Source organism: Macaca nemestrina, chromosome 14 (assembly GCF_043159975.1).
Source record: "Macaca nemestrina isolate mMacNem1 chromosome 14, mMacNem.hap1, whole genome shotgun sequence".
NCBI lineage: Eukaryota > Metazoa > Chordata > Mammalia > Primates > Cercopithecidae > Macaca > Macaca nemestrina.
The window spans coordinates 45,420,855-45,445,719 of record NC_092138.1 but is presented as its reverse complement, the minus strand read 5'-3'; the positions used below and the strand labels follow the sequence as shown (position 1 = coordinate 45,445,719).

The following is a 24,865-nucleotide window of genomic DNA, read 5'->3' as shown; positions in this document are numbered from 1 at the left end:
TTTCTGTTTTCCTAACTGAATACCCAGTAATATTGCTCTTGGTATCAGAAATTGTCTCAAGATGGGTTTATAATATTGAGTGTCTAACATATTTAAGCGTGAACAGTGAAAGCCTCTTTGCAGGTAGAAATGGGACTCTAGTGATCTAGAGCATACAGTGGGATCACAGTTCTTTAAATTACGGTGTGCAGTTGTTTAGGATGAAGTGCCAGTTGAAAACAAGCCTTTGGAAAATGAAGTAATGAATGCACTTAACTATGATGCCAGTATTGATTTACTATAAGACCCGAGGGGTAGAAAGGCTAAATTTCACTATACTAGAGAATTTACAAAAACAAAATTATAATCTCAGAGCTTTAAAATCTCAGTTCAAGACAGTCAGAAAACCAGAGTTTTTATGGTGACTTTAAAATAATTGCTTATTTAGTATAGCCCCAGGGCAGATAAGGTTATGAACTAACCTGAAAATCTAATTATGGGAAATGCAAAATTACAAGTTCAGTGAAGAGTTTCACCAAGTTTCTACTGTTAAGATGGTATCAGCTGGATATTAAGTAGGAAGAACATAGGATGAGGACTTTCAGAATTGAACAAACCTAAAAACTATGAACTCTCAAATCCCCCCTGAACATTCCTTACCAAAAAAAAAAGGAGCCTCTCCTCTCTGACTGAAGTAACCAGCTTTTCCTTGCTGAAAGATTTAGTAACGACCACACCTGAAGCAGCTGCTTTGCAGGAGTATTTGCAAGAGCCACCTACATTGCTCTGTTCACCACAGATTGACTCAGATCTCAGTATGCTACAGAAGGAAAAATGCAGTCTGCTCCAGGAGGAAATAGCTTATATAGCAGAAGAACTGAAAGCTCTTGCTAATCTAGTTTTCACAGGAACTTGGAGAACATGTACAAGATCGATTTCGTAAGTTAACTCTAACAGTTCTGCTTGGATGGTTGACTGAAAATTGAATTCGACATCGGCCTACAATCACTTCATAAGGTCAAAATACCAGTACTTTCCTGGCATAATACAGACTTAAGAACATGGGAGTGGTTTTGTGCAAACCAAAGCCTCCCCTTTCCTTGACTACATCGTCTTCGAGGGCACAAAGTACATTACTTAAAATTAAAATGCTGGCCAGGTGCGGTAGATCGCTCCTGCAATCCCAGCACTTTGAGAGGCTGATAAGAGAGGGTTGCTTGAGGATAGGAGTTTGAGACCAACCTGAGCAACAGAGCAAGACCCCGTGTCTACAAATAATAATAATAATAATAAATTAGCCAGCCGTGATGGCACACACCTATAGTCCTAGTTACTTGGGAGGCTGTAGCATAAAATCACTTGAGCCCAGGAGTTCCAGGCTGTAAGGAGCTATGATCACATCACTGCATGCAATCCTGGGCAACAAAGCAAGACCCTGTCCCTAAAAGAAAAGATTTAAAACAACAAATATACATACATGTATACATACACACACACACACACACACACACAATAACTGAAATATGACACACGATATGCAGCTACAATTTTTTTTTTTTTTTTTTTTGAGACAGAGTATTGCTCTGTCACCCAAGCTGGAGTGCAGTGGCATGATCTCGGCTCACTGCAACCTCGGCCTCCCAGGTTCAACTGATTCTCCCACCTCAGCCACCCAAGTAGCTGGGAGTATAGGCGTGCACCACCACGCCCAGCTAATTTTTGTAGTTTTAGTAGAGACAGGATTTCGCCATGTTGACCAGGCTGGTCTCGAACTCCTGACTTCAAGTGATTCGCCCACCTCAGCCTCCTCAAGCGCTGGGATTACAGGCGTGAGCCATGGCACCCATCCTGTAGCTGTAATTTCTAAAATTTGGTATGCATCTGTGATTTCTGTTGATGATACTCAAAAGTATTGCTAACACTACTATGACTTGTTAAAAGGAGGACTGGCTGGGTCAAGCCCTTCAGAACTGAAGGAAATGCTTAATATCAGTTAGAGGTTAATAAAAATAAAATTATAAGCTTTCCCCATCTAAGTTCACAGATTCCCTGATTTCTCTTTTTGAGGACTCCAGCTTAAGAATCCCTGCTCTTAAGAGTACTGGCTGGGTCAGACAGTATCTTCAGGCCATAAAGCCTACCGATTAGTCCTAAGTTTCCAGTATTTTTTGGCTAAAAGAAGTTATGTCAGCCGGGTACAGTGGCTCACACCTGTTGTCCCAGCACTTGGGGAAGCCAAGGCAGGTGGATAACTTGAGCCCAGAAGTTCAAGACCAGCCTGGACAACATGGCAAAACCACGCCTCTATAAAATACAAAAAACTAGTCAAGCATGGTGGCACGTGCGTGCCTGTAGTCCCAGCTCCTCAGGAGGTTGAGGTAGGAGATGACTTGAGTCCAGGAGGTTGATGCTGCAGTGAGCCAAGATGACACCACTGCACTCCAACCTGGGTGACAGAACGAGAACCTGTTTCAAAAAAAAACACACAGACACACACACACACATACACACACAAAGAAGTTATGTCACTCTTTACCCTCTCCCTTTCTCATTTATCTGGATTTTCTTGCACTGTCATCACTATCTGGGCCAATGAGATATCTGAATAGCCTCACAGTCTTCTTGTCCTATTTTCCACAACTTTATTGTTATGCTCAAATGATTCTAAAAACCACTGCAACAATGAAAACTTTATAGTATTTTCTTATCCTAATCATTTACCTCAATGCAACTTCGTCTCATCTGGATCCTACGAGTCTATAAGCAATTCTTCTCCCCATACCCTCTGTCTACTAATAAATCCTTTCAACAGTAATCTAATATTCAAATACCTATCAAAGAAAACTGTAGTTCAGAAAAATGAAGTAACTTGCCTAAAATTCCCCAACAATAAAACTCCTAGAGGAGTCTTTAAATATATTTTGTGCCAATCACCATGCATGATTTGTGTTCACATTAGGAATACATGATAAGGCATATATGGCCTTAGTTTTTAGATCATTGCATTCGTCTCTGCCTTGCTTCCTGATGGGTATACTTGAAGACTGTATGGCTAAAAAATTTAACTACATAATACAAGTATGATCATCTACAGAAATAACTGAAGGCCAGGCAGAGTGGCTCAATGGCTCATACCTGTAATCCCAGCACTTTGGGAGGTCAAGGCAGGTGGATCACTTGAGGTCAGGAGTTTGAGACCAGCCTGGCCAACACGGTAAAACCCCATCTCCACTAAAAATACAAAAATTTGTCTGGGCACGGTGGCTCACACCTATAATCCCAGTACTTTGGGAGGTCAAGACAGGTGGTTCACAAGGTCGGGAGTTTGAGACCAGCCTGCTCAACATGGTAAAACCCCGTCTTTACTAAAAATACAAAAATTAGCCAGGCGCAGTGGCAGGCACCTGTAATCCCAGCTACTTGGGAGGCTGAGGCAGAAGAATAACTTGAATCTGGGAGGCAGAGGTTGCAGTGAGCCAAGATAGCACCATTGTACTCCAGCCTGGACAACAGACTGAGTGAGACTCTGTCTTTAAAAAAAAAGAAAAAGAAAAGAAATAATTGAAAATAATAATAATTACTAATATAAATCTGGAGTTGAACCAATTATAATTTCCTGTTTTAAGAAAACTGTCTTCCTTCCCTAAGATAATTTCCTACCTCTTTAATGTGAACATATACTTCAAAACATTTTGATCAAATAAAAGAGAACAGTGTGTTCTGCTGAGAAATCTAATGACAAGCATAAACATATTATGAAAGAATATATTTATTTTTATTTTATTTTTTGTAGATACAGGGTCTCACTCTGTCGCCCAGGCTGGTTTCAAACTCCTGGGGGCAAACAATCCTCTTGCCTTGGCCTCCCAAAGTGCTGGGATTACAGGCATGAGCCACCACACCTGGCTGTGAGAGAATTTATTTAATAGAGGAATGATTATTATCACACTAATACTCTCAAGTAACATGTACATTTGGTTTTAAAAAATAAGTTTTAGCGTTTATGAATAATTAGCATACATTTAACACATATCAATTTATATGGATTATTACAATGTAAATAGAAGCAATTACTTCAACTATTAAAATTTTTTTTTTTAATTACCTCAGTTGGGCCGGGCACAGTGGCTTACGCCTGTAATCCCAGCACTTTGGGAGGCCAAGGTGAGCAGATCACCTTAGGTTACGAGTTCAAGACCAGCCTGGCCAACATGGTAAAACCCCATCTCTACTAAAAATACAAAAATTAGCTGGGCGTGGTAGCACGTGCCTGTAATCCCAGCTAACGGAGAGGCTGAGACAAGTGATTCTCCAATCACTTGAACCTGGAGGCAGAGGTTGCAGTGAGCCGAGATTGCTCCAGTACACTCCAGCCTGGGTGACAGAGTGAGACTTCGTCTCAAAAAAAAGAAAAATTATAATAATAATATTACCTTAATTGCTACTAAAAAATACAAAGAGAATGATTACATATTCATCTCGTTTTTTCAATCAGCATACCACCGCTCCTTAGATACACTGAAAAAAATCATCTTTTCATACTCTCCTCTGTTGCCCAGGCTAGAGTACAGTGGCACAATCTCAGCTCACAGAAACCTCCAGCTGCAGGGTTCAAGTGATCCTCCTGCCTCAGCCTCCCAAGTAGCTGAGATTACAGGTGGCGCCACCACGCCCAGCTAATTCTTGTATTTTTAGTAGAAATGGGGTTTTACCATGTTGGCCAGGCTGATCTTGAACTCGACTTCAAGTGATCCACCCACCTTGGCCTCCCAAAGTGCTGGGATTATAAGCATGAGCCACCGCACCTGGCCCTTTTTATACATTTATTCAGTACACAACCACTGACTGATGGCCTACTATGTGCCAGTAAACATGAGCGATATGGAGACAAAGTGGGATCACTGTTTTCAGCTCTCAGGGGGTTTACAAACTAAAGAAGAGCAGATAAGCATGATATAAACGTTTTAGTTCTAAAATATCTGTAACAGCAACATGTTATGGAAGAACAAAGTAGTAGCTGGTTTAACTTAGAGAGACATGACAAGGTTTCCCAACATGAGAACTGCGTAACTTAGCAAAAAGGGAAGAAAAACATACTGCTTACACTTAACTGTCAATAAATTACAGCTACTATTACAGTACTCGAGTACTTTCCAAATTTTATTTCACTTAATTATCACAACAATCCTTTGGGACCAGCAGTTCACAATGAGAAACCAATGGTGTACAGGATAAACAAGTAGCCCAAGATGACGCATCTTAAATGGAAAGGCTAGGAACGAATTGAGCTCTGTGTAATTTGATATTCTTCCCACTACACCAGGTGGCCCAAACTGAGTTTTAAGAATAAATAAGATTTAGCAGAGAAAAAAGGAGAAAGAACACAACAGAGAGAAGAGGCATAAAGATATGACTCATGAGTTATCTTAGAAGGGAAGAAAAACTATCTTGGAATATATACATACACATATGAAATATACATATATATACACATACATACTAATAAAAGAAATAATGACTTATAACATAAAGTAAGCAATTTATGAATTAAACTATGATTTAAAATTCCATACTCAAATTTACTTGAGATTGTTCCATAATTGAGACCTTAAAGGAACCTACATTATGATTTCAAAAATGTCTGATTTACAAATCCTTTAACCATCAAACATGTTCATAAATTAATATTTTTAATCAATTGAACCCATTAATTAAAATAAATCTAAGATAACAGAAATAAACATAAGTCATTAAAGTTCTACTTTAACACTTATGCAATTACACTACATTTTAAAATCATGTCTTATTTATTACAATTTCCTTTTTAAACACAAGAATGGTATAGTGATAAAGGGTAAACATGGAGTTTTTCATATGAAATAAATCTAAAAAATCAAACTCAACTTTTAACATTATTTCAGAGGAAAATAAATCGTACCTCTGCATTGTGTTTGGTTGTTATTTCTAATTTTTCTTTTTTAGCCCGATGGAGTTTCTTCCTGAGATCAGCAGTAATATCCAACTCTGTTTCAGTTTTAAGTATTTGTTTTACATCTGATGAGGCATTCTTCAACCTACAAAATGAGATTATAGTAAAATGTATATGCTTCTCATAAAGCACATTTCAGAGCATTTCTGATATTTCTGATAAGTATTTTTCAAAAAACAAAGAGAACATGACATAGTTCTTGACTTAGAGTTCACAATCTAGTAAAAGATGTCCATTGCGAAAGCTATGTAGAAATACAAAGTATATATAGATAGATAGACATCTAGCAACAAACCACTGTCTAATGGGAAATTACCACATTATTCAAGATTGCTACTTAAACTGTCTGATCATACCACAAGCTGGATCATTTTGAAAGAGACTGGGTTCACCCACTTTTTTTCTTTGTAAATAATACATTTTGTTTACTGCAAATGTAATACATAATACAAAAACAAAAATGTCAGACTAAAGTACACTACTCTCTCCCAAAAATAAAAATGGAACATTAAAATAACCGCAAACAGAATTCAGAGGTATAAACTCACAAGAGAAAGAACACAAAAGATGAGATAATAGCAATAAAATACTGGAAGCTGAAATGCATGTGGACAAGTGGTAACTGATAACCCCCAAAAGCTCAGTAATTGACAACACCTTTGAAAATCGGGGTAAAAGTAGAGCAGAAAACAGGAGAATTAGTTGAAAGTCTGCCAACAAAATAATTACATCCTCAGATCCCCTATCCCCTACACCACACAACTGGGTACCTATCTCTTTCCCAGTCTGGCAGAAAAACACTAGGGGTTTATTCCCTGGAGAGGATAAAACAGAAGGTCTCTGGATCAGAAGACATTAGATACAAATGACGTAAGTTTTTAATACTATATACAATAAGCTTGAGTTAAAAGTTACATAATGAAAGAGCACTCTAGAGTTTTAATACTACTTGTCTTGCCAGAACAATGGCAGTCAAGCAGTGATTGGAAGTGTCTTCCCTACAGAACCTAAGCAACCAGGTGAAAAATACCTAAAGATACTGATGCCAGTCATTCTCTAGCAAAACAGCTTAACCATATAACCCTACAGAGCACAACACAAACACAAAGCCTCACGCACTGAGCTTCCAGTCATCTTTTTAGGCGAAGCCCCTACTTTTCAACATAAGCAGACAGCCAACAATCACCAAGAGTTTAGGAAGCACCTAACATGATAAACAGAGACCAAAAATATGGTGCATGGAAAGAAGCATGCCTTGAAAGACTATGCAGAAAGATGACAACTTAGAAGAGGAAAAAAAAAAAAAACCTAACATTGTCTCCTAAAAAAAACAGGAGAGAGTATAACATCCATATATCACATCCATGACTGCAGTAAGAAATGAAATATTCAGAGGAAAAAAAGCTCTTAAAAATCAAAAACCCGGCCGGGTGCAGTGGCTCAGGCCCGGCCTCCAAGCACCTTGGGAGGCTGTGGTGGGCAGATCACTTGAGGCCAGGAGTTCAAGACCAGCCTGGCCAACATAGTGAAACCCTGTCTCTACTAAAAATACAAAAATTAGCTCGGTGTGGTGGCTCATGCATGTAATCCCAGCTACTTGGAAGGCTAAGGCAGGAGAATCCCTGAACCCAGGAAGCAGAAGTTACAGTGAGCAGAGATCACACCATTGCACTCCAGCCTGGGCAACAAGAGCGAAACTCCATCTCAAAAAAAATAAAAAAACAAAGAAAAGAAAAGAAAAAGAAAAAGAAAAGAAATCAAAAACACAAACTAAGAAAATGAAAAGCTAAATAAAAATAAAAGAAAAATCTCCCAGAAAATAAAGCAAAAAGATGGAGATGAAAAAATTGAAATTTTTTTAAATTAGAAGACTATCCAAGAAGTTCAAAATCTAAATAAAGGTGCAGAAAGAGAAAATATAAATTTATAACATTAAATAGTCTTATTATTTTGTAAGCATTGTTCTAAGCATTTTCCATATATAAACCTATTTATTCTTCACAATAATCTCATGAGATTGGTACTATTATGACCCCTATGACCCAAGTTCACAGGGCTAGTGAGGGGCAGAGCTGAAATTCAACCCTGAAAGCCTGGCTCCATGATATATCCTCTTAACCACTGCACTATAATGTCTCTCTGAAGGGGAGGAAACTATTATAGAAACAAATCCACGGAAATAGGCAGATTCCGAAGGATATAAGTTTCAAACTGAAAGGGCCTACTAAAAGAGCTCAGGTTAAATGCATGGAAATTTCAGAAAACAGGGAACAAAAAAGTAGTTCCTCCAAAGTCCAGAGAGAAATAAATAGGTTTTACACAAAAGACTAAGAAATATGTTTGACTATAAAAATCCCTGAAAGACAGCCAGGGCACGGTGGCTCACGCCTGTAATTCCAGCACTTTCGGAGGCCAAGACGGGCGGATCATGAGGTCAGGAGATTGGAGACCATCCTGGCTAACGCAGTGAAACCCCATCCCTACTAAAAATACAAAAATGGCCGGGCGCGGTGGCTCAAGCCTGTAATCCCAGCACTTTGGGAGGCCGAGCCGGGTGGATCACGAGGTCAGGAGATCGAGACTATCCTGGCTAACATGGTGAAACCCCGTCTCTACTAAAAATACAAAAAACTAGCCGGGCGTGGTGGCGGGCGCCTGTAGTCTCAGCTACTTGGGAGGCTGAGGCGGGAGAATGGCGTAAACCCGGGAGGCGGAGCTTGCAGTGAGCCGAGATCACGCCACTGCACTCCAGCCTGGGAGACACAGCGAGACTCCGTCTCAAAAAAAAAAAAAAAATACAAAAATTAGCTGAGCGCGGTGGTGGACGCCTGTAGTCCCAGCTACTTGGGAGGCTGAGGCAGGAGAATGGCATGAACCCGCGAGGCAGAGCTTGCAGTAAGCTGAGATAGCACCAATGCACTCCAGCCTGGGAGACAGAGCAAGACTCCGTCACAAAAAAAAAAATTTAAAAATTAAAAATCCCTGAAAGACAACCTAGGCAATACCACCCTGGACATAGGAACACGCAAAGATGTCATGACAAAGATGCCTCAAGCAATCACAACAAAAGCAAAAACTGACAAATGGGATCTAATTAAACTTAAGACCTTCTTCACGGCCAAAAAACTATCAACGGTGTAAACAGACGTCCTAGAGAATGGGAAACAAATATTCGCAAATTATACACCTGACAAAGGTCTAATATCCAGCATCTATAAGCAACTTAAATTTATGAGAAAAAAAAATTCAAAAGTAGGCAAAGGACATAAAAAGATACTTTTCAAGAGAAGACATACATGCAGCCAACAAGCATATGAAACAAAGTTCAGTATCAGTGATCATTAGAGAAATGCAAATCAAAACCACAATGAGATACCATCCCACACTAGTCAGAATGGCTATTATTAAAAAGTCAAAAAATAAGGCCAGGCGCAGTGGCTCATGCCTGGAATCCCACCACTTCGAGAGGCCGAGGCGGATAGATCACCTGAGGTCAGGAGTTTAAGACCAGCCTGGCCAATATGGCAAAACCCTGTCTCTACTAAAAAATACAAAAATTAGCTGGACGTTGTGGCGGGCGCCTATAATCCCAGCTACTCGGGAGGCTGAGGCAAGAAGAACTGCTTGAACCTGGGAGGAGGAGGTTGCAGTGAGCTGAGATCACACCACTACACTCCAGTCTGGGCGAAAGAGCGAGACTCCATCTCAAAAAAAAAAAAAAAAAAAGTCAAAAAATAATAGATGGGGGCAAGGTTGCAGGAAAAAAGGGAACACTTATATACTAATGATAGAGAATGTAAATTAGTTCAACCATTCTGGAAAGCAACATGGTGATTCCTCAGAGAGCTTAAAACAGAACTACTATTCAACCCAGCAACCCCATTACTAGGTATACACCCAGAGGAAAATAAATCATTCTACCATAAAGACACATGCATACAAATGTCCACTGCAGCACTATCCACAATAGCAAAGGCATAGAATCAACCTAACTGCCCATCAGTGACAGACTGGATAAAGAAAATGTGGTACATACACACCATAGGATACTACGCAGTCATAAAAAATAATGAGATCATGTCTTTTGTGGGAACATGAATGGAGCTAGAGGCCATTATCCTTAGCAAACTAACCCAGGAAAGGAAAACCAAATACCACATGTTCTCACTTATAAATGGGAACTAAATGATAACTCATGGACACAAAGAAAAAAATAATGGACTACTTAAGAGTAAAGGGTGTGGGAAGGAAGAGGAGCAGAGGGAAAAAAAAAAAAAGGAAGAGGAGCAGAAAAATAACTACTGGGTACTAGGCTTAGTACCTGGGTGATGGATGGAATAATCTGTACAACAGATCCCCATAGCACGAGTTTGCCTATATAACAAACCTGCACATGTACCCCTGAACCTAAAATAAAAGTTTTTTTAAAAAGTCTGACATCATTTCTCAACAAAAACACTGGAAATTAGGAAATAATGATGCAATGCCTGACAAAATTCCAAGGGAAAAATCATTTCTAACTTAGAATTTTATACCCAACAAATCACCATCCAAAGACAAGACTATAAGAAAGACAATTTCAGATCTGCCAGGTCTCAAAATATTTATCTCCCATGAACTTTCTCAGGAGGCTAATGGAACATTTACTCCACCAAAATGAGAAAGAGAAAGACACGGGATTCTAGAAGTTGGGTACTCAACACAAGAAAACAGCAGAGGGATTTCCAGGATAGTGATGGGAGGAAATACTAAGATGACACATGTGCAGCAAAGCACTTAAAGGGAAATCTGTTCTAGCAGGACTGGTCAAAGCCTCCAGGAGTGATTTATTTAAGAAGATGAAAACATGCCAGGTGCAGTGGCTCACACCTGTAATCCCAGCACTTTGGGAGGCCAAAGCAGGAGGATTACTTGAGCCCAGGAGGTTAAGATTGCAGTGAGCCATGATTATGCCACTGCATTACAGCCTGGGTGACAGAACAAAATGCTGTCTTTAAAAAAGGAAGAAGAAGGAGGAGAAGGAAAAGGAGCGGAGAAGAAGAACAAGAAGAAGAAGAAGACAAAAAACATGTTGAGAGAGATTTATGTAATTTGTTTGGAGCATGAAGTTGAATTCCTGGTAAGTTCATAGAAACTAAGTAAACAAACCAAATAAGAAAGCAGGTAATTATTAATCCAAGCAAAATAAATTGTAAAAGAAAGTAAAAAATGTCACTGAATACTACTACATGGGCTCAACTTAAAGTTTTCATAACTACAATAATGTAAACATTGAATAACTAATCTAAGATTATAATATCACTAAATGAAGAGAACAGAAAGGGAAGCAGGCAGGAATGAGAACTAAATTATGATCCTCTGTACCAGGACATCAGTAGATAACACTTAAAACTAAAAAAATCAATTAACAACATGAAAAAAAATTTTTAAGAGATGAAAAATACCACCTCAGAAAGTTGAAAAAATGATTGTTTTTAGGAATCTAGAAAGTGGATTTGCCTCAAAGAAATTAGTACTGCCGTTTTCTGTAATGACACTAAATAAACTTTATAGCACAATGGATTATTTAAATAATGTGCATATATAACTTTAATTTTTAAAATAAGACTAAAATAAAACTGAGATAATCAATGAAACCAAAATTTGGTTCTTTGAAAAGAGCAATAAAGTTAATAAACCTTTGGACAGATTAACAAAGAAAAAAAAGAAAAAACTCATATTATGAAAATAATGAAGAAGGAAACATCATTACCATCTAGAAGGATTATAAGGGAATACTCTGTATAACAGTATACCAACAAATTAAACAATTCAGATCAAATGGATGAATTCCTAGAAAAACACAAATTACTGAAACTAACTCAAAGGAAATAAAAAATCTGGATAGATCTTTAACAGATAAGGATATTGTATTATCTAACCACAGAGAAAGCCCAAGCACAGATAGCTTCACTGGCAAATTCTACCAAACATGTAAAGAAAAAATAATACCAATCTTTACATAACAGGAGAAAACACTTCCCAACCCATTCTATGAACCTGGCATTACTCGAATACCAAAACCAGACTAAGTTATCACAAGAGGGGAAAACAGATTAATATCCCTCATGAATACAGATGGAAAAATCCTCAACAAAACATTAGCAAACCAAGTAGCTGGGCATGATGGCATCTGCCTGTAATCCCAGCTACTTGGGAGGCTGAGGTGGGGGGATCACTTGAGCACAGGAGTTCAAGGCTGCAGTGAGCTATGATCACCACTGTACACTGGCCTGGGTGACAGAGTAAGACTTCATCTCAAAAAAAAAAAAAATCGGGCAAACCAAATCCAGCAACATCTTAAAAAGATTATACAACATGACTAAGCAGGATGTATCTCAAAAATATAAAATTGGTATAACATCTGAAAATTAATTGATGTAATACACAATTTTAACAAAATAAAGAGGCTAGGTATGATGGCTCATGTCTGTAATCCCAGCACTTTGGGAGGTCAAGGCAGGAGGATAGCTTGAGGCCAGGAGTTCAAGGCTAAGTGCCTATAGTTCCAGCTACTCAGAAGGCTGAGGCCAACCACTTAAGCCCAGGAGTTTGAGGTTGCAGTGAGGGATGACCAGACCACTGTAATCAAGTCTGGGTGACAGAGCAAGACCCTGTCTCTAAAATTAGTTAATTAATTAATTAATTAGAAAACAAAAACTACACGATCATCTCAATGGATGCAGAAAAAGCATTTGACAAAATCTGACACCTATTCATGATAAAAACTATTAACAAACTACAAGAAAATTTCCACACTTGAAAAAGGACATCTACAAATAGCCTACAGCTGGCATCATACTTAACAGTGAAACACTAAACGCTTCCTGTAAGATCTGAAATAAGAAAAAGAAATCTGCTATTAAAACTTCTAGTCAAGATGTACTAGAGATGTAGATGGTGCAATCATGCAACACAAAAGAAATAAAAGGCATGCATACTGGAAAAGAAGAAGTAAAACTGTCTTTAATTACAAAGGACATGATTCTGAAAGAAAATCCTAGAAATCCACTAAGAAAAAACAGACTAAGGCCGGGCGCGGTGGCTCAAGCCTGTAATCCCAGCACTTTAGGAGGCCGAGATGGGCGGATCACGAGGTCAGGAGATCGAGACCATCCTGGCTAACACCATGAAACCCCGTCTCTACTAAAAATACAAAAAACTAGCCGGGCGAGGTGGCGGGCGCCTGTAGTCCCAGCTACGCGGGAGGCTGAGGCAGGAGAATGGCGTAAACCCGGGAGGTGGAGTTTGCAGTGAGCTGAGATCCGGCCACTGTACTCCAGCCTGGGCGACAGAGCGAGACTTCATCTCAAAAAAAAAAAAAAAAAAAAAGAAAAAACAGACTAGAACTAAAATCAATTTCAGCAAGGTCACAGAATACAAGATCAATACACAAAAATCAATTATACTTCTATATACTAGCAATGAACAATCAAGAAAACAATCCCATTTATAACAGCATCAAAAAGAATAAAATAAATTTAACAAAAGAAATGCAAGGCCAGGGATGGTGGCTCATGCCTGATCCCAGCACTTTGGGAAGCCAAGGTAGGAGGATCATTTGAGGCCAGGAGTTCAAGACCAGCCTGAGAAACATAGCAAGATCTTGTCTCGACAAAAATAAAAAAAATTGGCCAGGCATGGTGGCACATGCCTGTAGTCCTGGCTACTCAGGAGGCTGAGGCAGGAGGATCACTTGAACTCAGGAGTTTGAGGCCACAGTGAGCCAGTATCATGCCACTGCACTCTAGCCTGGGCAACAGAGCAAGATCTTGTCTCAAAAAAAAAAAAAAGTGAAAGATTTTTACACTGAAAAATACAAAATGTTGAAAGAAGTTGAAAAGCTAAACAAATGGAAAGACACTCCATATTCACATTCATGTAAGGAAAACTCAACATTATTAAAATGGCAATTCTCCCCAAATCACTCTACATAGTCAATATAATCCCTATTAAAACCCCAACAGACATTTTTGCAGAAACTGAAAAGCTAATCCTAAAATTTGGAAAGGCAAAGAATTCAAAATAGCCAAAACAATCTTGAAGAACAACAAATGGGAAAACGTTTGCTTCCTAATTTCAAAACTTACTATAAAGCTACAGTAATCAAGACAATGTGGTTTTGGATTAACAACAGACATGTACACCTGTAATCCCAGCACTGTGGAAGGCAAAGGCCAGTGGATCATGAGGTCAGGAGTTCAAGACCAGCCTGCCCAAGATGGTGAAACCCCATCTCTACTAAAAATACAAAAATTAGCTGAGCTCAGTGGCAGGCACCTGTAGTCCCAGCTACACGGGAGACTGAGGCAGGAGAACCACTTGAACCCGGAGGGCAGAGGTTGCAGTGAGATCACGCCACTGCACTCCAGCCTTGAGACAAAGTGAGACTCCACCTCAAAAAAAAAAAAAAAAAAAAAAAGAACAGACATGTAGATCAATATATCAGAGTTAAGACTTAGAAATAAACCTATACTAGGCCGGGCGCGGTGGCTCAAGCCTGTAATCCCAGCACTTTGGGAGGCCGAGACGGGCGGATCACAAGGTCAGGAGATCGAGACCATCCTGGCTAACATGGTGAAACCCCGTCTCTACTAAAAATACAAAAAACTAGCCGGGCGAGGTGGCGGGCGCCTGTAGTCCCAGCTACTCCAGAGGCTGAGGCAGGAGAATGGCGTGAACCCGGGAGGCGGAGCTTGCAGTGAGCTGAGATCCGGCCACTGCACTCCAGCCTGGGCGACAGAGCGAGACTCCGTCTCAAAAAAAAAAAAAAAAAAAAAGAAATAAACCTATACTTACACATGGTTAAGTAATTTTCAACAGAAGTACCAAGGCAATTCAATAGGGAAAGGTGAGTCTTATCAACAACGCTGCTGCTGGAACAACTGTCTATCCACATGCGAAGAGACAAATTTAGACCCTGACCTCATACCATACACAAAAAGTAACTTAAAATAGAGCACTAAATATAAGAGCTAAAATTATAAAACTTCTAGAAGAAAACATAGAAGAAAAATCTTCATGACCTTAAGTTAGTCAGAGATTTCTTATATACAAAACCAAAAGCACAACTCCTACAGGAAAAGAACTGATAAACTGAACTTCATCAAAGTTAAAAACTTTGTGCATTTCCATAGACGTTATTAAGAAAATGAAAAGTCAAGCCACTAAACAGGAGAAAAATGTTTGCATATCATATATCTTTTTTGTTGTTGTTGTTGAGACAAAGTCTCGCTCTGTCACCCTGGCTCAAGTACAGTGGCAGGATCTCAGCTCACTGCAATCTCCACCTCCCAGGTTCAAATGATTCTCATGCCTCAGCCTCTGGAGTAGCTGGGACCACACAGGCACACCACCATGCCCAGCTAATTTTCATATTTTTTTGTAGAGATGGGGTTTTGCCATGTTGGCCAGGCTGGTCTCAAACTCCTGGGCTCAAGCAATCCACCCACCTCAGCCTCCCAAAGTGCCAGGATTACAGGCATGAGTTACTGCACCAGGCCAGCAAATAAGATATCTGATAAAGGACTTGCATTCCAAATATACAAAAACTCTTAAAGCTCAATAACATGAAAATAAATAACACAATTTAAAAATAAACAAAAGATCTGAAGAGACATTTCACCAATGAAGATATATGAATGACCAAAAAGCACATGCAAAGATGTTCAACATCATTAATCATCAGGAAAATTCAAATTATAACCTCAATAACATACAACTTCACACTCACCAAAATGGCTAAATTGAAAAAGTCAGATAAAAACCAGTATTGGTCAGGATATGGAGAAACTGAAACCCTCAACTATTGCTAGTGATAATATAAAATGATCCAGGCCACTTGAGAACACAATTTGGCAGTTTCTTGAAAATTTTAACATAAATTTACTATATAATACAGCATTGCTGCTCCTAAGAATCTACGCAAGGGAAACAAAAACATATGTCAACACAAAGACATATGCAAATGTGCACAGCAGCATTATTCATAGTACCCAAAAAGTGGAAACAACTCAAATGTCTGTCAACTGGTATATGGGCATAATGTGGCATATCCACACAATGGAATACTATCAGCAACAAAAAGAAACGAAGTGCTGCTACATGCTACAACTTGACAAACCTCAGGAATATGCCCTGTAAAAGAAGCCACAAAAGACCATATATTATGTGATTCCAATTATATGAATTGTTCAGAAAAGGCAAATCTACAGAAACAAAGTAGATTAGTAGATTTTAAATAACTGTATCCAAATTCTAGAATTATAAAAAGTAATTTAGCCATTAAAAATTATGACAAGCTGGGGCAATGGTGCATGCCTACAGTTCCAGTTACTTGGGAGGCTGATGCAGGAGGACTGCCTGAGGCCAGGAGTTTTCAGACAGCCTGAGCAACATAACAAGACCCCACTTCATAAAAATTTTAAAATTATGATATATTGATGTGGCAAGAAGTTTCCCCAAAATTGAAAAAGCAGGATACTAAATAAGGTGAAATATTCTAATTTTTAAATACATATTTAAAATTAGCCAGGCGTGGTGGCAGGCACCTGTAATCCCAGCTACTTAAGAGGCTGAGGCAGGAGAACCACTTGAACTTGGGAGGCGGAGGTTGCAGTGAACCAAGATCACGCCACTGCACTCCAACTTGGGCGATAGAGCAAGACTCTGTCTCAAAAAAAAAAAAAAAAATTAGGGGGTGAGTAGCTTCAAAAGCTAAGTGGAAAACATTTGTGTAGCAAATTTATGGGTAAATTACGTGTTAGTCTTGGTACTTGTCCCACCCACATGTCCTCGCTGAAAAGGCAGTCTAGATCAGTCCTTCTCAAACTAAATATGAGGAGGGACTATCTTCACCCCACCCCATGATGATTTTGTAAAATATATTTAATGCATTATTTTTAAAGAAATTTTAAAAACAGAATACAACCCCAAATGTTTTATTCTTAGATTCAGCAAACAGATTATTACTCTGTTACATGACTATAAAAGTTTCTAAACATTTACTTTTAATTTCAGTACTTATTTCTTTGTAAAGCACACTTAGGAGACAGTGGCACTACCCTACTTGGTCCAGTTTTATATTATAGACTCCACCCACCAAAGGTGAATGAACTAAAGGTAGGCGCCACACCCAAAGGCAGAAATCAATGGTACAAAAAAGATGAGCAACAGCAATTAGGTGTTACTTCTCGGAGGGTAAACTGAGAGATACCAAGTAAGGAAGTGAAACAGCCACGGGAGCTAAGACTAAATGAATGCTTAAACAGTAGCCATGAATTAGAGCTGGGCCAATGAAGAAAGAGGAATTAAAGCCACAGAGGTTAAAGAAAACAAAACAGAATTGTAAATAAGAAAAAATACAATGGAAAGATTTAGAGTAGTGGAAAAGAACAAGGAAGTCTCTAGTAACAGGAGGAAGTTCAGACACACGGACTTTTGTGGTCCAAATTAATAAAGGAGCACAAAATCCCCATAAAGTCTCTAGATTCAGTTCCAATTCTTATGAGGCTTCATTCATGCTCCTTCAGTCCCACAGAATTTCTACTCCCCTTACCATCCCATGAGAATTCTTACAATTAGCTCTACCAACCACTGACTTCTCCCTGATCCTTGCAACTAAAAACGTTCTTCAACTAAAAGGAGAGACTAGAGGCTTACCTTTGGGTATCACCAGTGCCATTACTTAAAGTATTCAAATTCATGATGTTTTCCAACTCTTTCAAAATATCCTGCTGTTTCTTAATGACATATTTCTTTCTTGGTGATTAAAATTGTCCAAGTTGTCTGTGGCTTACAGGTTAGATGATCTAAGGTCTGTTAAAATAGTAAATGATACAATAGCAGTTTGAGTCCTGATAGTATTGGAGATTTTTCTTGTTTTTTGGCTTATTTGTATTTTTTAAATTATTGTATAACACACATGAATACTGGTATTCCAAAAAGCTATAATGTTTTACTATATTTCTTTCAAAAAGGATTGGAAGCTGGAATCATGGTATGCCCCTGTGGTCCTAGCTACTTGGGAGGCTGAGGCAAGAGGATTACCTGAGCCCAGGGTTCGAGGCCAGCCTGGGCAACATAGTGAAACCATCTCTAAAAAATATTTTTGTCTAATAACAATTTTAAAATAAAAAGGATTGAAAACAACAATGACAAAATGTTAAAAAGGTGTTCCTTATTATAAGAAAGAAGTAATGATGAAACTATTAGATTATTTTCTCAAATGAAAAACAAATTATCTAAATAGTAAAAACTTATTCTTGAAAACATAAAAAGAATATGCAATGCCCTATCTCTAGGGCATAAAATTCAGTTTGAAAGAAAATGAAGTCCAGGGACATTTTTGGGTCCCCAAAGCCTTTTTCATAAATGAGACATCAAAGATGCCAAGGTACTCCCAACCAAAAGATCACATGATAACTTTCAAAGTCCTTCTCCCAAGCAATCAAAGAGGAAGAAGGGAAGTGAAGAGTATCTGTCACTTACTCTGGCCTACCTTTTGGAACCTTCTTCTACAGGAGATATTTGAAATTATACAGAGCCAAAGTAAGTTACTTTACCACAGTGTTAGGAGTCTCTGGGTAAACATTTTAAACAGAGAAATAACAATAATTAAGCCCAAATACACACAAATACAAATATGCCAAGAGGGTCTCCTGGTGTCCCTAGTGGAAGTTCGCAATCCTAAGAAAGACCGTAAGCTTTGGACTCAGAAAGATCTTAAGACTCTAATAAATATCTTACAAGTATGTGGCCTTTGGGCAAGCTACTTAAAACTCTTTGGGCCTGTTTCCTCAACCATATAAAGGGAATAACTGTATCAATCTCATATATTTAAAATCCAGTAATATATTCAGCACATATTCAGTGCCCAGCCACCACCCATTTATATTACTAAACACAGAACTCTCTGAAAAAATACAATGATCCCTGATAAAGGAAGGGAGTGAGTGATACTTGGGGTGATTCAGTCTAGGGGAAAGCTGTAATAAATAATTGAAAAGTGAAATTGTAGGTGTATGGAGATATCTAGACCTCAAGGAGATCAACGAAAAAAAAGGAACTATAAAACAAATAAGCAGACTGAGATGGAGACTGTATCTCAGTGCTGAGAACTGACTAACAGCTCCTACATATAGATCCAAAAGATCTTTACAACAGTGATTCACGTGGCTGATTGAACAGTCTGACCTAGGACAGAGGCTGGAATTTTGGCCAAGATGATGTGGGAATGGGGAGATCCCATCTCTCTAGGGACCTGAAAGACTAGGTGGGAAATAGTGGTAGACAAATGAATTCACCATCATTCATCTACTGAGCACCTACTACAGCGTCAAGCACTGTACTTGGTATTTTATATATAGAATTGTGATCCTTACAACACTGCAATGTAAGGATTATCCCATTTTTCTACCAAGAAAACCAAGACTGAGATTAAAAGTAATTTGAGCCAGGTGTGGTGGCTCACGCCTGTAATCCCAGCACTTTGGGAGGCTGAGGCAGGCAGATCACCTGAGGCTGGGAGTTCTAAACCAGCCTGACCAACATGGAGAAAACCCGTCTCTACTAAAAATACAAAATCAGCCAGGCGTGGTGGCACATGCCTGTAATTCCAGCTACTCAGGAGGCTGAGGCGGGAGAATCACTTGAACCTGGGAGGCGGAGGTTGCAGTCAGCCAAGATCGCACCATTGCACTCCAGCCTGGGCAACAAGAGTGAAACTCCGTCTCAAAAACAAACAAACAAAAAAGTAGTAACTTGAAAAAGTCGCAGACTTACAGAACCAAGATTCCAACTCATAACTCTCTGACACTGAAGTCTAAGTTCTTTCTACAAGGCCACTGATAACACATAAAGCTGAATTGTAAGTTACCTTACCTGAGGGTTATTATCCTCCCTTTTTAAGAAAACTCATCTGATTCAGAGAGGCTCAACTGTCTTGCCCAAAGCCATTCAGCTATTAAGTGGGGGGCACCAAGGAATCTCTATCAAGCTCTTCAAATACTGTCCCAAAATCTTGTCACCTTATCACCATGCTCCTAAAGGTCAGACCCCAGGGAAACTTCCTTCGGAATGAAAGTAAGAGTTAGAACCTAGAAGGAATGGACCCTTCTGTATTTAAGAGTAATGTCCAAAGCACAAAAGCACGTACATGAAATATTCCTGTTTTGTTGAAAAGTTTAAATACACACACACACAGGTGGCACAACAGGCATAAACAGACCTCTATTTATCTCTTAGGAAAATAATTTCAGATAGTTAGGGCCCTAATCATGTTTTTGTATATTGGGCAGAGAAGTGTGGGAAGAAGAAGTTATCAAACTTTTAATAAAGTTGTTCAATAAAGTTAATCATCATACTTCAGTGCATTATTTTGGCATCTAACATCTTCATATCTGAATGGTCCTCTAGAGAAATAGCATCTTCCATAGCTCAGAAGCAAGTTTCATCTACTTCTAGCTCATTGATATATAACCAGTAGAATACAGCAAAGATGAAGGGATGCCATTCCTATGATTACATTATATAAGACTTTTATCTTAGCAGACTGAATGACAATCTCCTGCTGGCCTTAAAGAAGCAAAGTGTCAGGCCGGGCACAGTGGCTCACGCCTGTAATCCCAGCACTTAGGGAGGCCGAGGTGGGTGGATCACGAGGTCAGGAGTTCAAGACCAGCCTGGCTCAGATGGTGAAACCCCGTCTCTACTAAAAATAAAGAAAATTAGCCAGGCGTGGTGGCGAGCACCTGTAATCCCAACTACTCGGGAGGCTGAGGTAGGAGAATCACTTGAACCCAGGAGGCAGAGATTGCAATGAGCCGAGATTGCACCACTGCACTCCAGCCTGGGCTACAGAGTGAGACCCCATCTCAAAAAAAAAAAAAAAAAAAGCAAAGTGTCATGCTGTGAACTGCCTATGGAAGAGGCCACATGGCAAACAATTGCAGGCAGCATCTTGAACCTAAGGTGAAAAAAAGTTGAGTAACAGACAGGTAAGACAGGAAAATGGGTTTCCACACCAGCTCTGCCTGTGTGTCTTTTATTAAGTCTTCTTTTTTTTTTTTTAATTTACTTCATCTTCCTTGCTGACATCAGCTCCTGATAACATAGAGAAAGAGGATTTACCTCTCTCTGTGTTCTAGGAAGACTAAATCAATGAAGGACCAAAGTTGATATGGTCAGTGGCTCAATTTGAACTATGATAGGATTCCCATGCAATTGAGCACGGCAGAGAAGGTGCAGTAAAACCTCCTTCCTCTTCTTCCACCAGGTGAAAAGGCAAGGAATGATGAGGACAGTCAAGTAGGGAGTTACAGTACAGTAATGAAAATGTAAATGGAATATGAAGCTAAGTTAAAGAACTGCAGTGCCCTTAAAGAGTATTTATTTTTGGCTTTACTTGAAACTTCCACAAAGTTAAAATACACAATTTGGCCAAACTATGTGAGTAATTAAAAATTCCTTATGACATGCAATCAAAATCAGCCTTTCTCTTCTTCAATATTTAACTATAAATATTACTTTCCATTTGAAAATATTCAATTGATCATTATTTGTGAACAAACTGTATGACACAAAGTCATTCCCTGCTGTCATCATTCCAACTGTCACAAAAGTCCCTTCTCCAGGCATTATACTAAAAACTTTCTACATATTATTTCATTTCACTTTACACCGACCCCAAGGGGAAGATAATGCTAATATCCACACTTTATACATGAGGAAACCAGGGCTTACAGATATTCAATCACTTGCCCAAAGTCACATCTCTCACATCTCTAGTGAGAGGGTCAGGATTTACACCCAAGTTAACTGACTACAGAGCTCTGCTGTGTGCCTTGCTATTGGCCCTCAAGACACACTTCATCCCATCCAGGGAAGCATGTAAGACCTCACTTGTCAGGGAAGTATTTCTGCTCTTTGCTAGAGATTTCTTAAAAATATCATTTTTCCCCATATCCAAACTGACAAGCCATGGTCTTCTGAACAAAAGATTACTCAGACCTTCAGTCGATTCTCAATCCAAATAGCACCTTCACAGGTCTGGACCAAAACCAGGCCATCCTGTAGCAGTGATAGATAAAGAAAGGCAAGGTTCAAATTAGCTTTTTATGTTAATGTATTAATAGAGTAATCTTTTTTTGATAGTGGAATTGAACTAATCTCACCATTCCTACTAAAATAGATGATGGGATATTATGTATATCATTCACCAATGAGAAGCATTTTTTAAAATAGATTAAAGGGTAATTGAGGTCAAGGGATCAGTGATCCGGACATCCTGAGAGGAGGTGCCCGCCAGAAAGGCGAATCTACTTGAGATTTCGGAGCCACTACTGGTAAAAAATTTTTCTACCTCACATCTGAGTCCTTCAGTTGGTCATCCCAAATGTACTCAGCTTTTAGTGTGTCTGCTCAGATCAGAGGAAAAATGACGGATGGGTGGATGAAAAGATGGAAACTCCTATTATTGAGCCACTTACTATATGCCAGATACTGAGATCAGCATTCCTTATTTCATTTAATCCCTTCACCTCTGTAAGATTATGCACATTTCACAGATAAGAAAACTGAGGCTTGGAGATGTTGAGTAATTCGTGTAAAAATATTCAGCAGGAGGCCGGGCGCGGTGGCTCACGCCTGTAATCCCAGCACTTCGGGAGGCCAAGACGGGCGGATCACGAGGTCAGGAGATCAAGACCCTCCTGGCTAACACGGTGAAACCCCGCCTCTACTAAAAATACAAAAAATTAGCCGGGCATGGTGGCGGGCGCCTGTAGTCCCAGTTACTCGGGAGGCTGAGGCAGGAGCATGGCGTGAACCTGGGAGGCGGAACTCGCAGTGAGCCCCGATCCCGCCACTGCACTCCAGCCTGGAGGACAGAGCGAGACTCCATCTCAAAAAAAAAAAAAAAAAAACAGCCAGAGAATGAGAATTCAAATCCACATCTGGCTAAGTCCATCCTCTTTCACTATGCAATGCTGTCTTCATTAGTAACCACACCTGTGTTGGAAGTGTTTTTCAGTATAGTTACATAATGAACCTTTAAAGGGAAAGTTTGGTTCTTAACATCAAAACGAGACCAAGACCAAGGGACTGAGACAACCAAAACGTTTTAGAATCAAATGAGACTTTAGAGACTAAGTCCATCCTCCTTATCTGACAGATAAGGAACCTAACACCTAGGAAGGTTAGGTGATTTGCCTGCGGGGACGCATGGCTGAGCCAAGATTAATATAGAACGCTACAAACTAAGACTATGCCCTTCATCTTTCCTCTTAGCAGCTTGCACAGCCTTTGTTTCCTCTGCATTTTATGAAAAACCATGTTCATCTTCTGCTCTACCATTGTTTTGTTGAGAGTAGGCACTAGCTGTTAAACAAAACAAGTGACAAAAGCGTATGTTCTTTTCTCCAATATTATGAAAACCATAAAACATCGGTATGTCATGTATTCAAAAGAGCTGGACACCAACTCTTTCTAATAAAGACCTATTTATCTTATTTACATAAAATGTATACATGAAATACGTATTTTCCTAGGATCAATATCATAATGGAATAAAAAAATTCAAAAAGCTCCATTTCTGCAGAAAATTTACAGCTTCGGGAAAACGCACAGCTGACTCAGATTCTACGTCTAAGTCTCTCAGACTCTGAGACTTGGAGGATAGGCAGAAGCTGCAGGTGACAGTCTAGCACAACTCATTCTCGTTTAGCAAACACTTGTAGAGTGTCTAGTGTGTGGCCGGCATTTAAAAAGGGGAGAGGGGGCAGAAAGACGTGGTACCTATCCTCGAGGGGATTACTGATTCTAGAGAAGGAAAGCGCTCCGCAGCAGTAAACCTAAGCAGCTCCAAGTCTCGGTCCTCTGCCTCCCCTCTGGTCCCTATCCGGCGCTCTGGTACAGCGGCAGCGATCTCCGGCTAGGATGCTCCACGCAGATCTTCCTCCAGGTGGGCGGGGAGACCCAGCCCAAGGAGCTGGAGGCGTGCCCCAAGGCGACGCCAAAAGTCCCAGGGCCGCCCCAAACTCACTCAGGGGCCCCTACAACCCTCTCAACACCTCCCTCCCAGGTCGTCCGCCTCGAACCCCCACACCGTGCGGTTACCTCAGGGGTCTCGCGTGATCCATGCTGCACACCCAAGACCCCAAGAGCCGCTCGAAGTCTCAGGGATAGAAGGAGGCTCAGGCAGCCCACGGGGATAAGAGCAAAAACTGTAGGAACACGACGGACTCTAGGACCCGGGAGGAGGGGGACAAAGAGCAAAGGGGTACAAGAGGGGACGAGCCCCCGGGAGGTGAAGTTTACAACTGCCACTTCCGGAGCTGAAAACACTCGGCTTCTCTCGCAGACCTTCCCAGACTTTCACAGGTCAACCCAACTCAAGCCCGGCCCCACTTCTTCCTCCCGCCTCCCGCAGCCCTCAGCCTGCAGCTCCGGGATACGTACTCCGAGAACGCTGGCTCGGATTGGAAGAGCCCGCCCGCCAAGCAGCGCGCCTTCGCTGAGGGACGAACGGGCGCATGCGCCGTTGCTGGGGAGCGGCGGGCTCGAGACCGCACGCGCTCCCGCTCCAGGAGCTCCGCGCTCCCGCTCCAGGAACTCCGCGTCCCCGCGCGAGGGTGCGCACTGCCCACGCGCTGCTGTGGCTGTTCAGCGTGAGGTGCACGCTTTCCTGTCTCAGTCGCCAGAGCCGAGTGGAAATGCAGATTTCCGGCTTCTAACCCCTTCTCCCTGCCTGCTGAATAAAAACAGGATCGGATCCCAGATCCTGCTTTTTGAAACTGGTTCTTCTGCCCATCTTTAGAGCCACAGCAACGGTGGGCTGGTCTCGAAGCCTGAGCAGAAATT

At 40.3% G+C, this 24,865-nt stretch overlaps 1 protein-coding gene across 8 annotated transcripts in view; it reads right to left on the bottom strand.

The window, feature by feature from the left end:
• The window catches only part of LOC105489083 (coiled-coil domain containing 171), a 395,301-nt gene extending 370,726 nt beyond the window's left edge, over positions 1 to 24,575 (bottom strand). For 2 of the 8 annotated variants that reach the window (XR_011612600.1, XR_011612601.1), the window contains exons 1-3: positions 24,464 to 24,575; positions 17,669 to 17,824; positions 5,918 to 6,053 (exon numbers count right to left, since the gene is read on the bottom strand). Coding sequence is in view for 6 of the 8 variants with exons in the window: in XM_071077821.1 (XP_070933922.1) it covers positions 5,918 to 6,053; positions 17,669 to 17,712 (180 nt within the window). In the remaining 2 variants the exon portion in view is untranslated. Of the gene's footprint in view, positions 1 to 5,917; positions 6,054 to 17,668; positions 17,825 to 23,800; positions 23,820 to 24,121; positions 24,412 to 24,463 lie in introns of those variants that run through there. The other 6 variants (XM_071077821.1, XM_071077823.1, XM_011753730.3 and 3 more) reach the window with 4 other exon arrangements.
• Between the last annotated feature and the right edge of the window lie 290 nt (positions 24,576 to 24,865).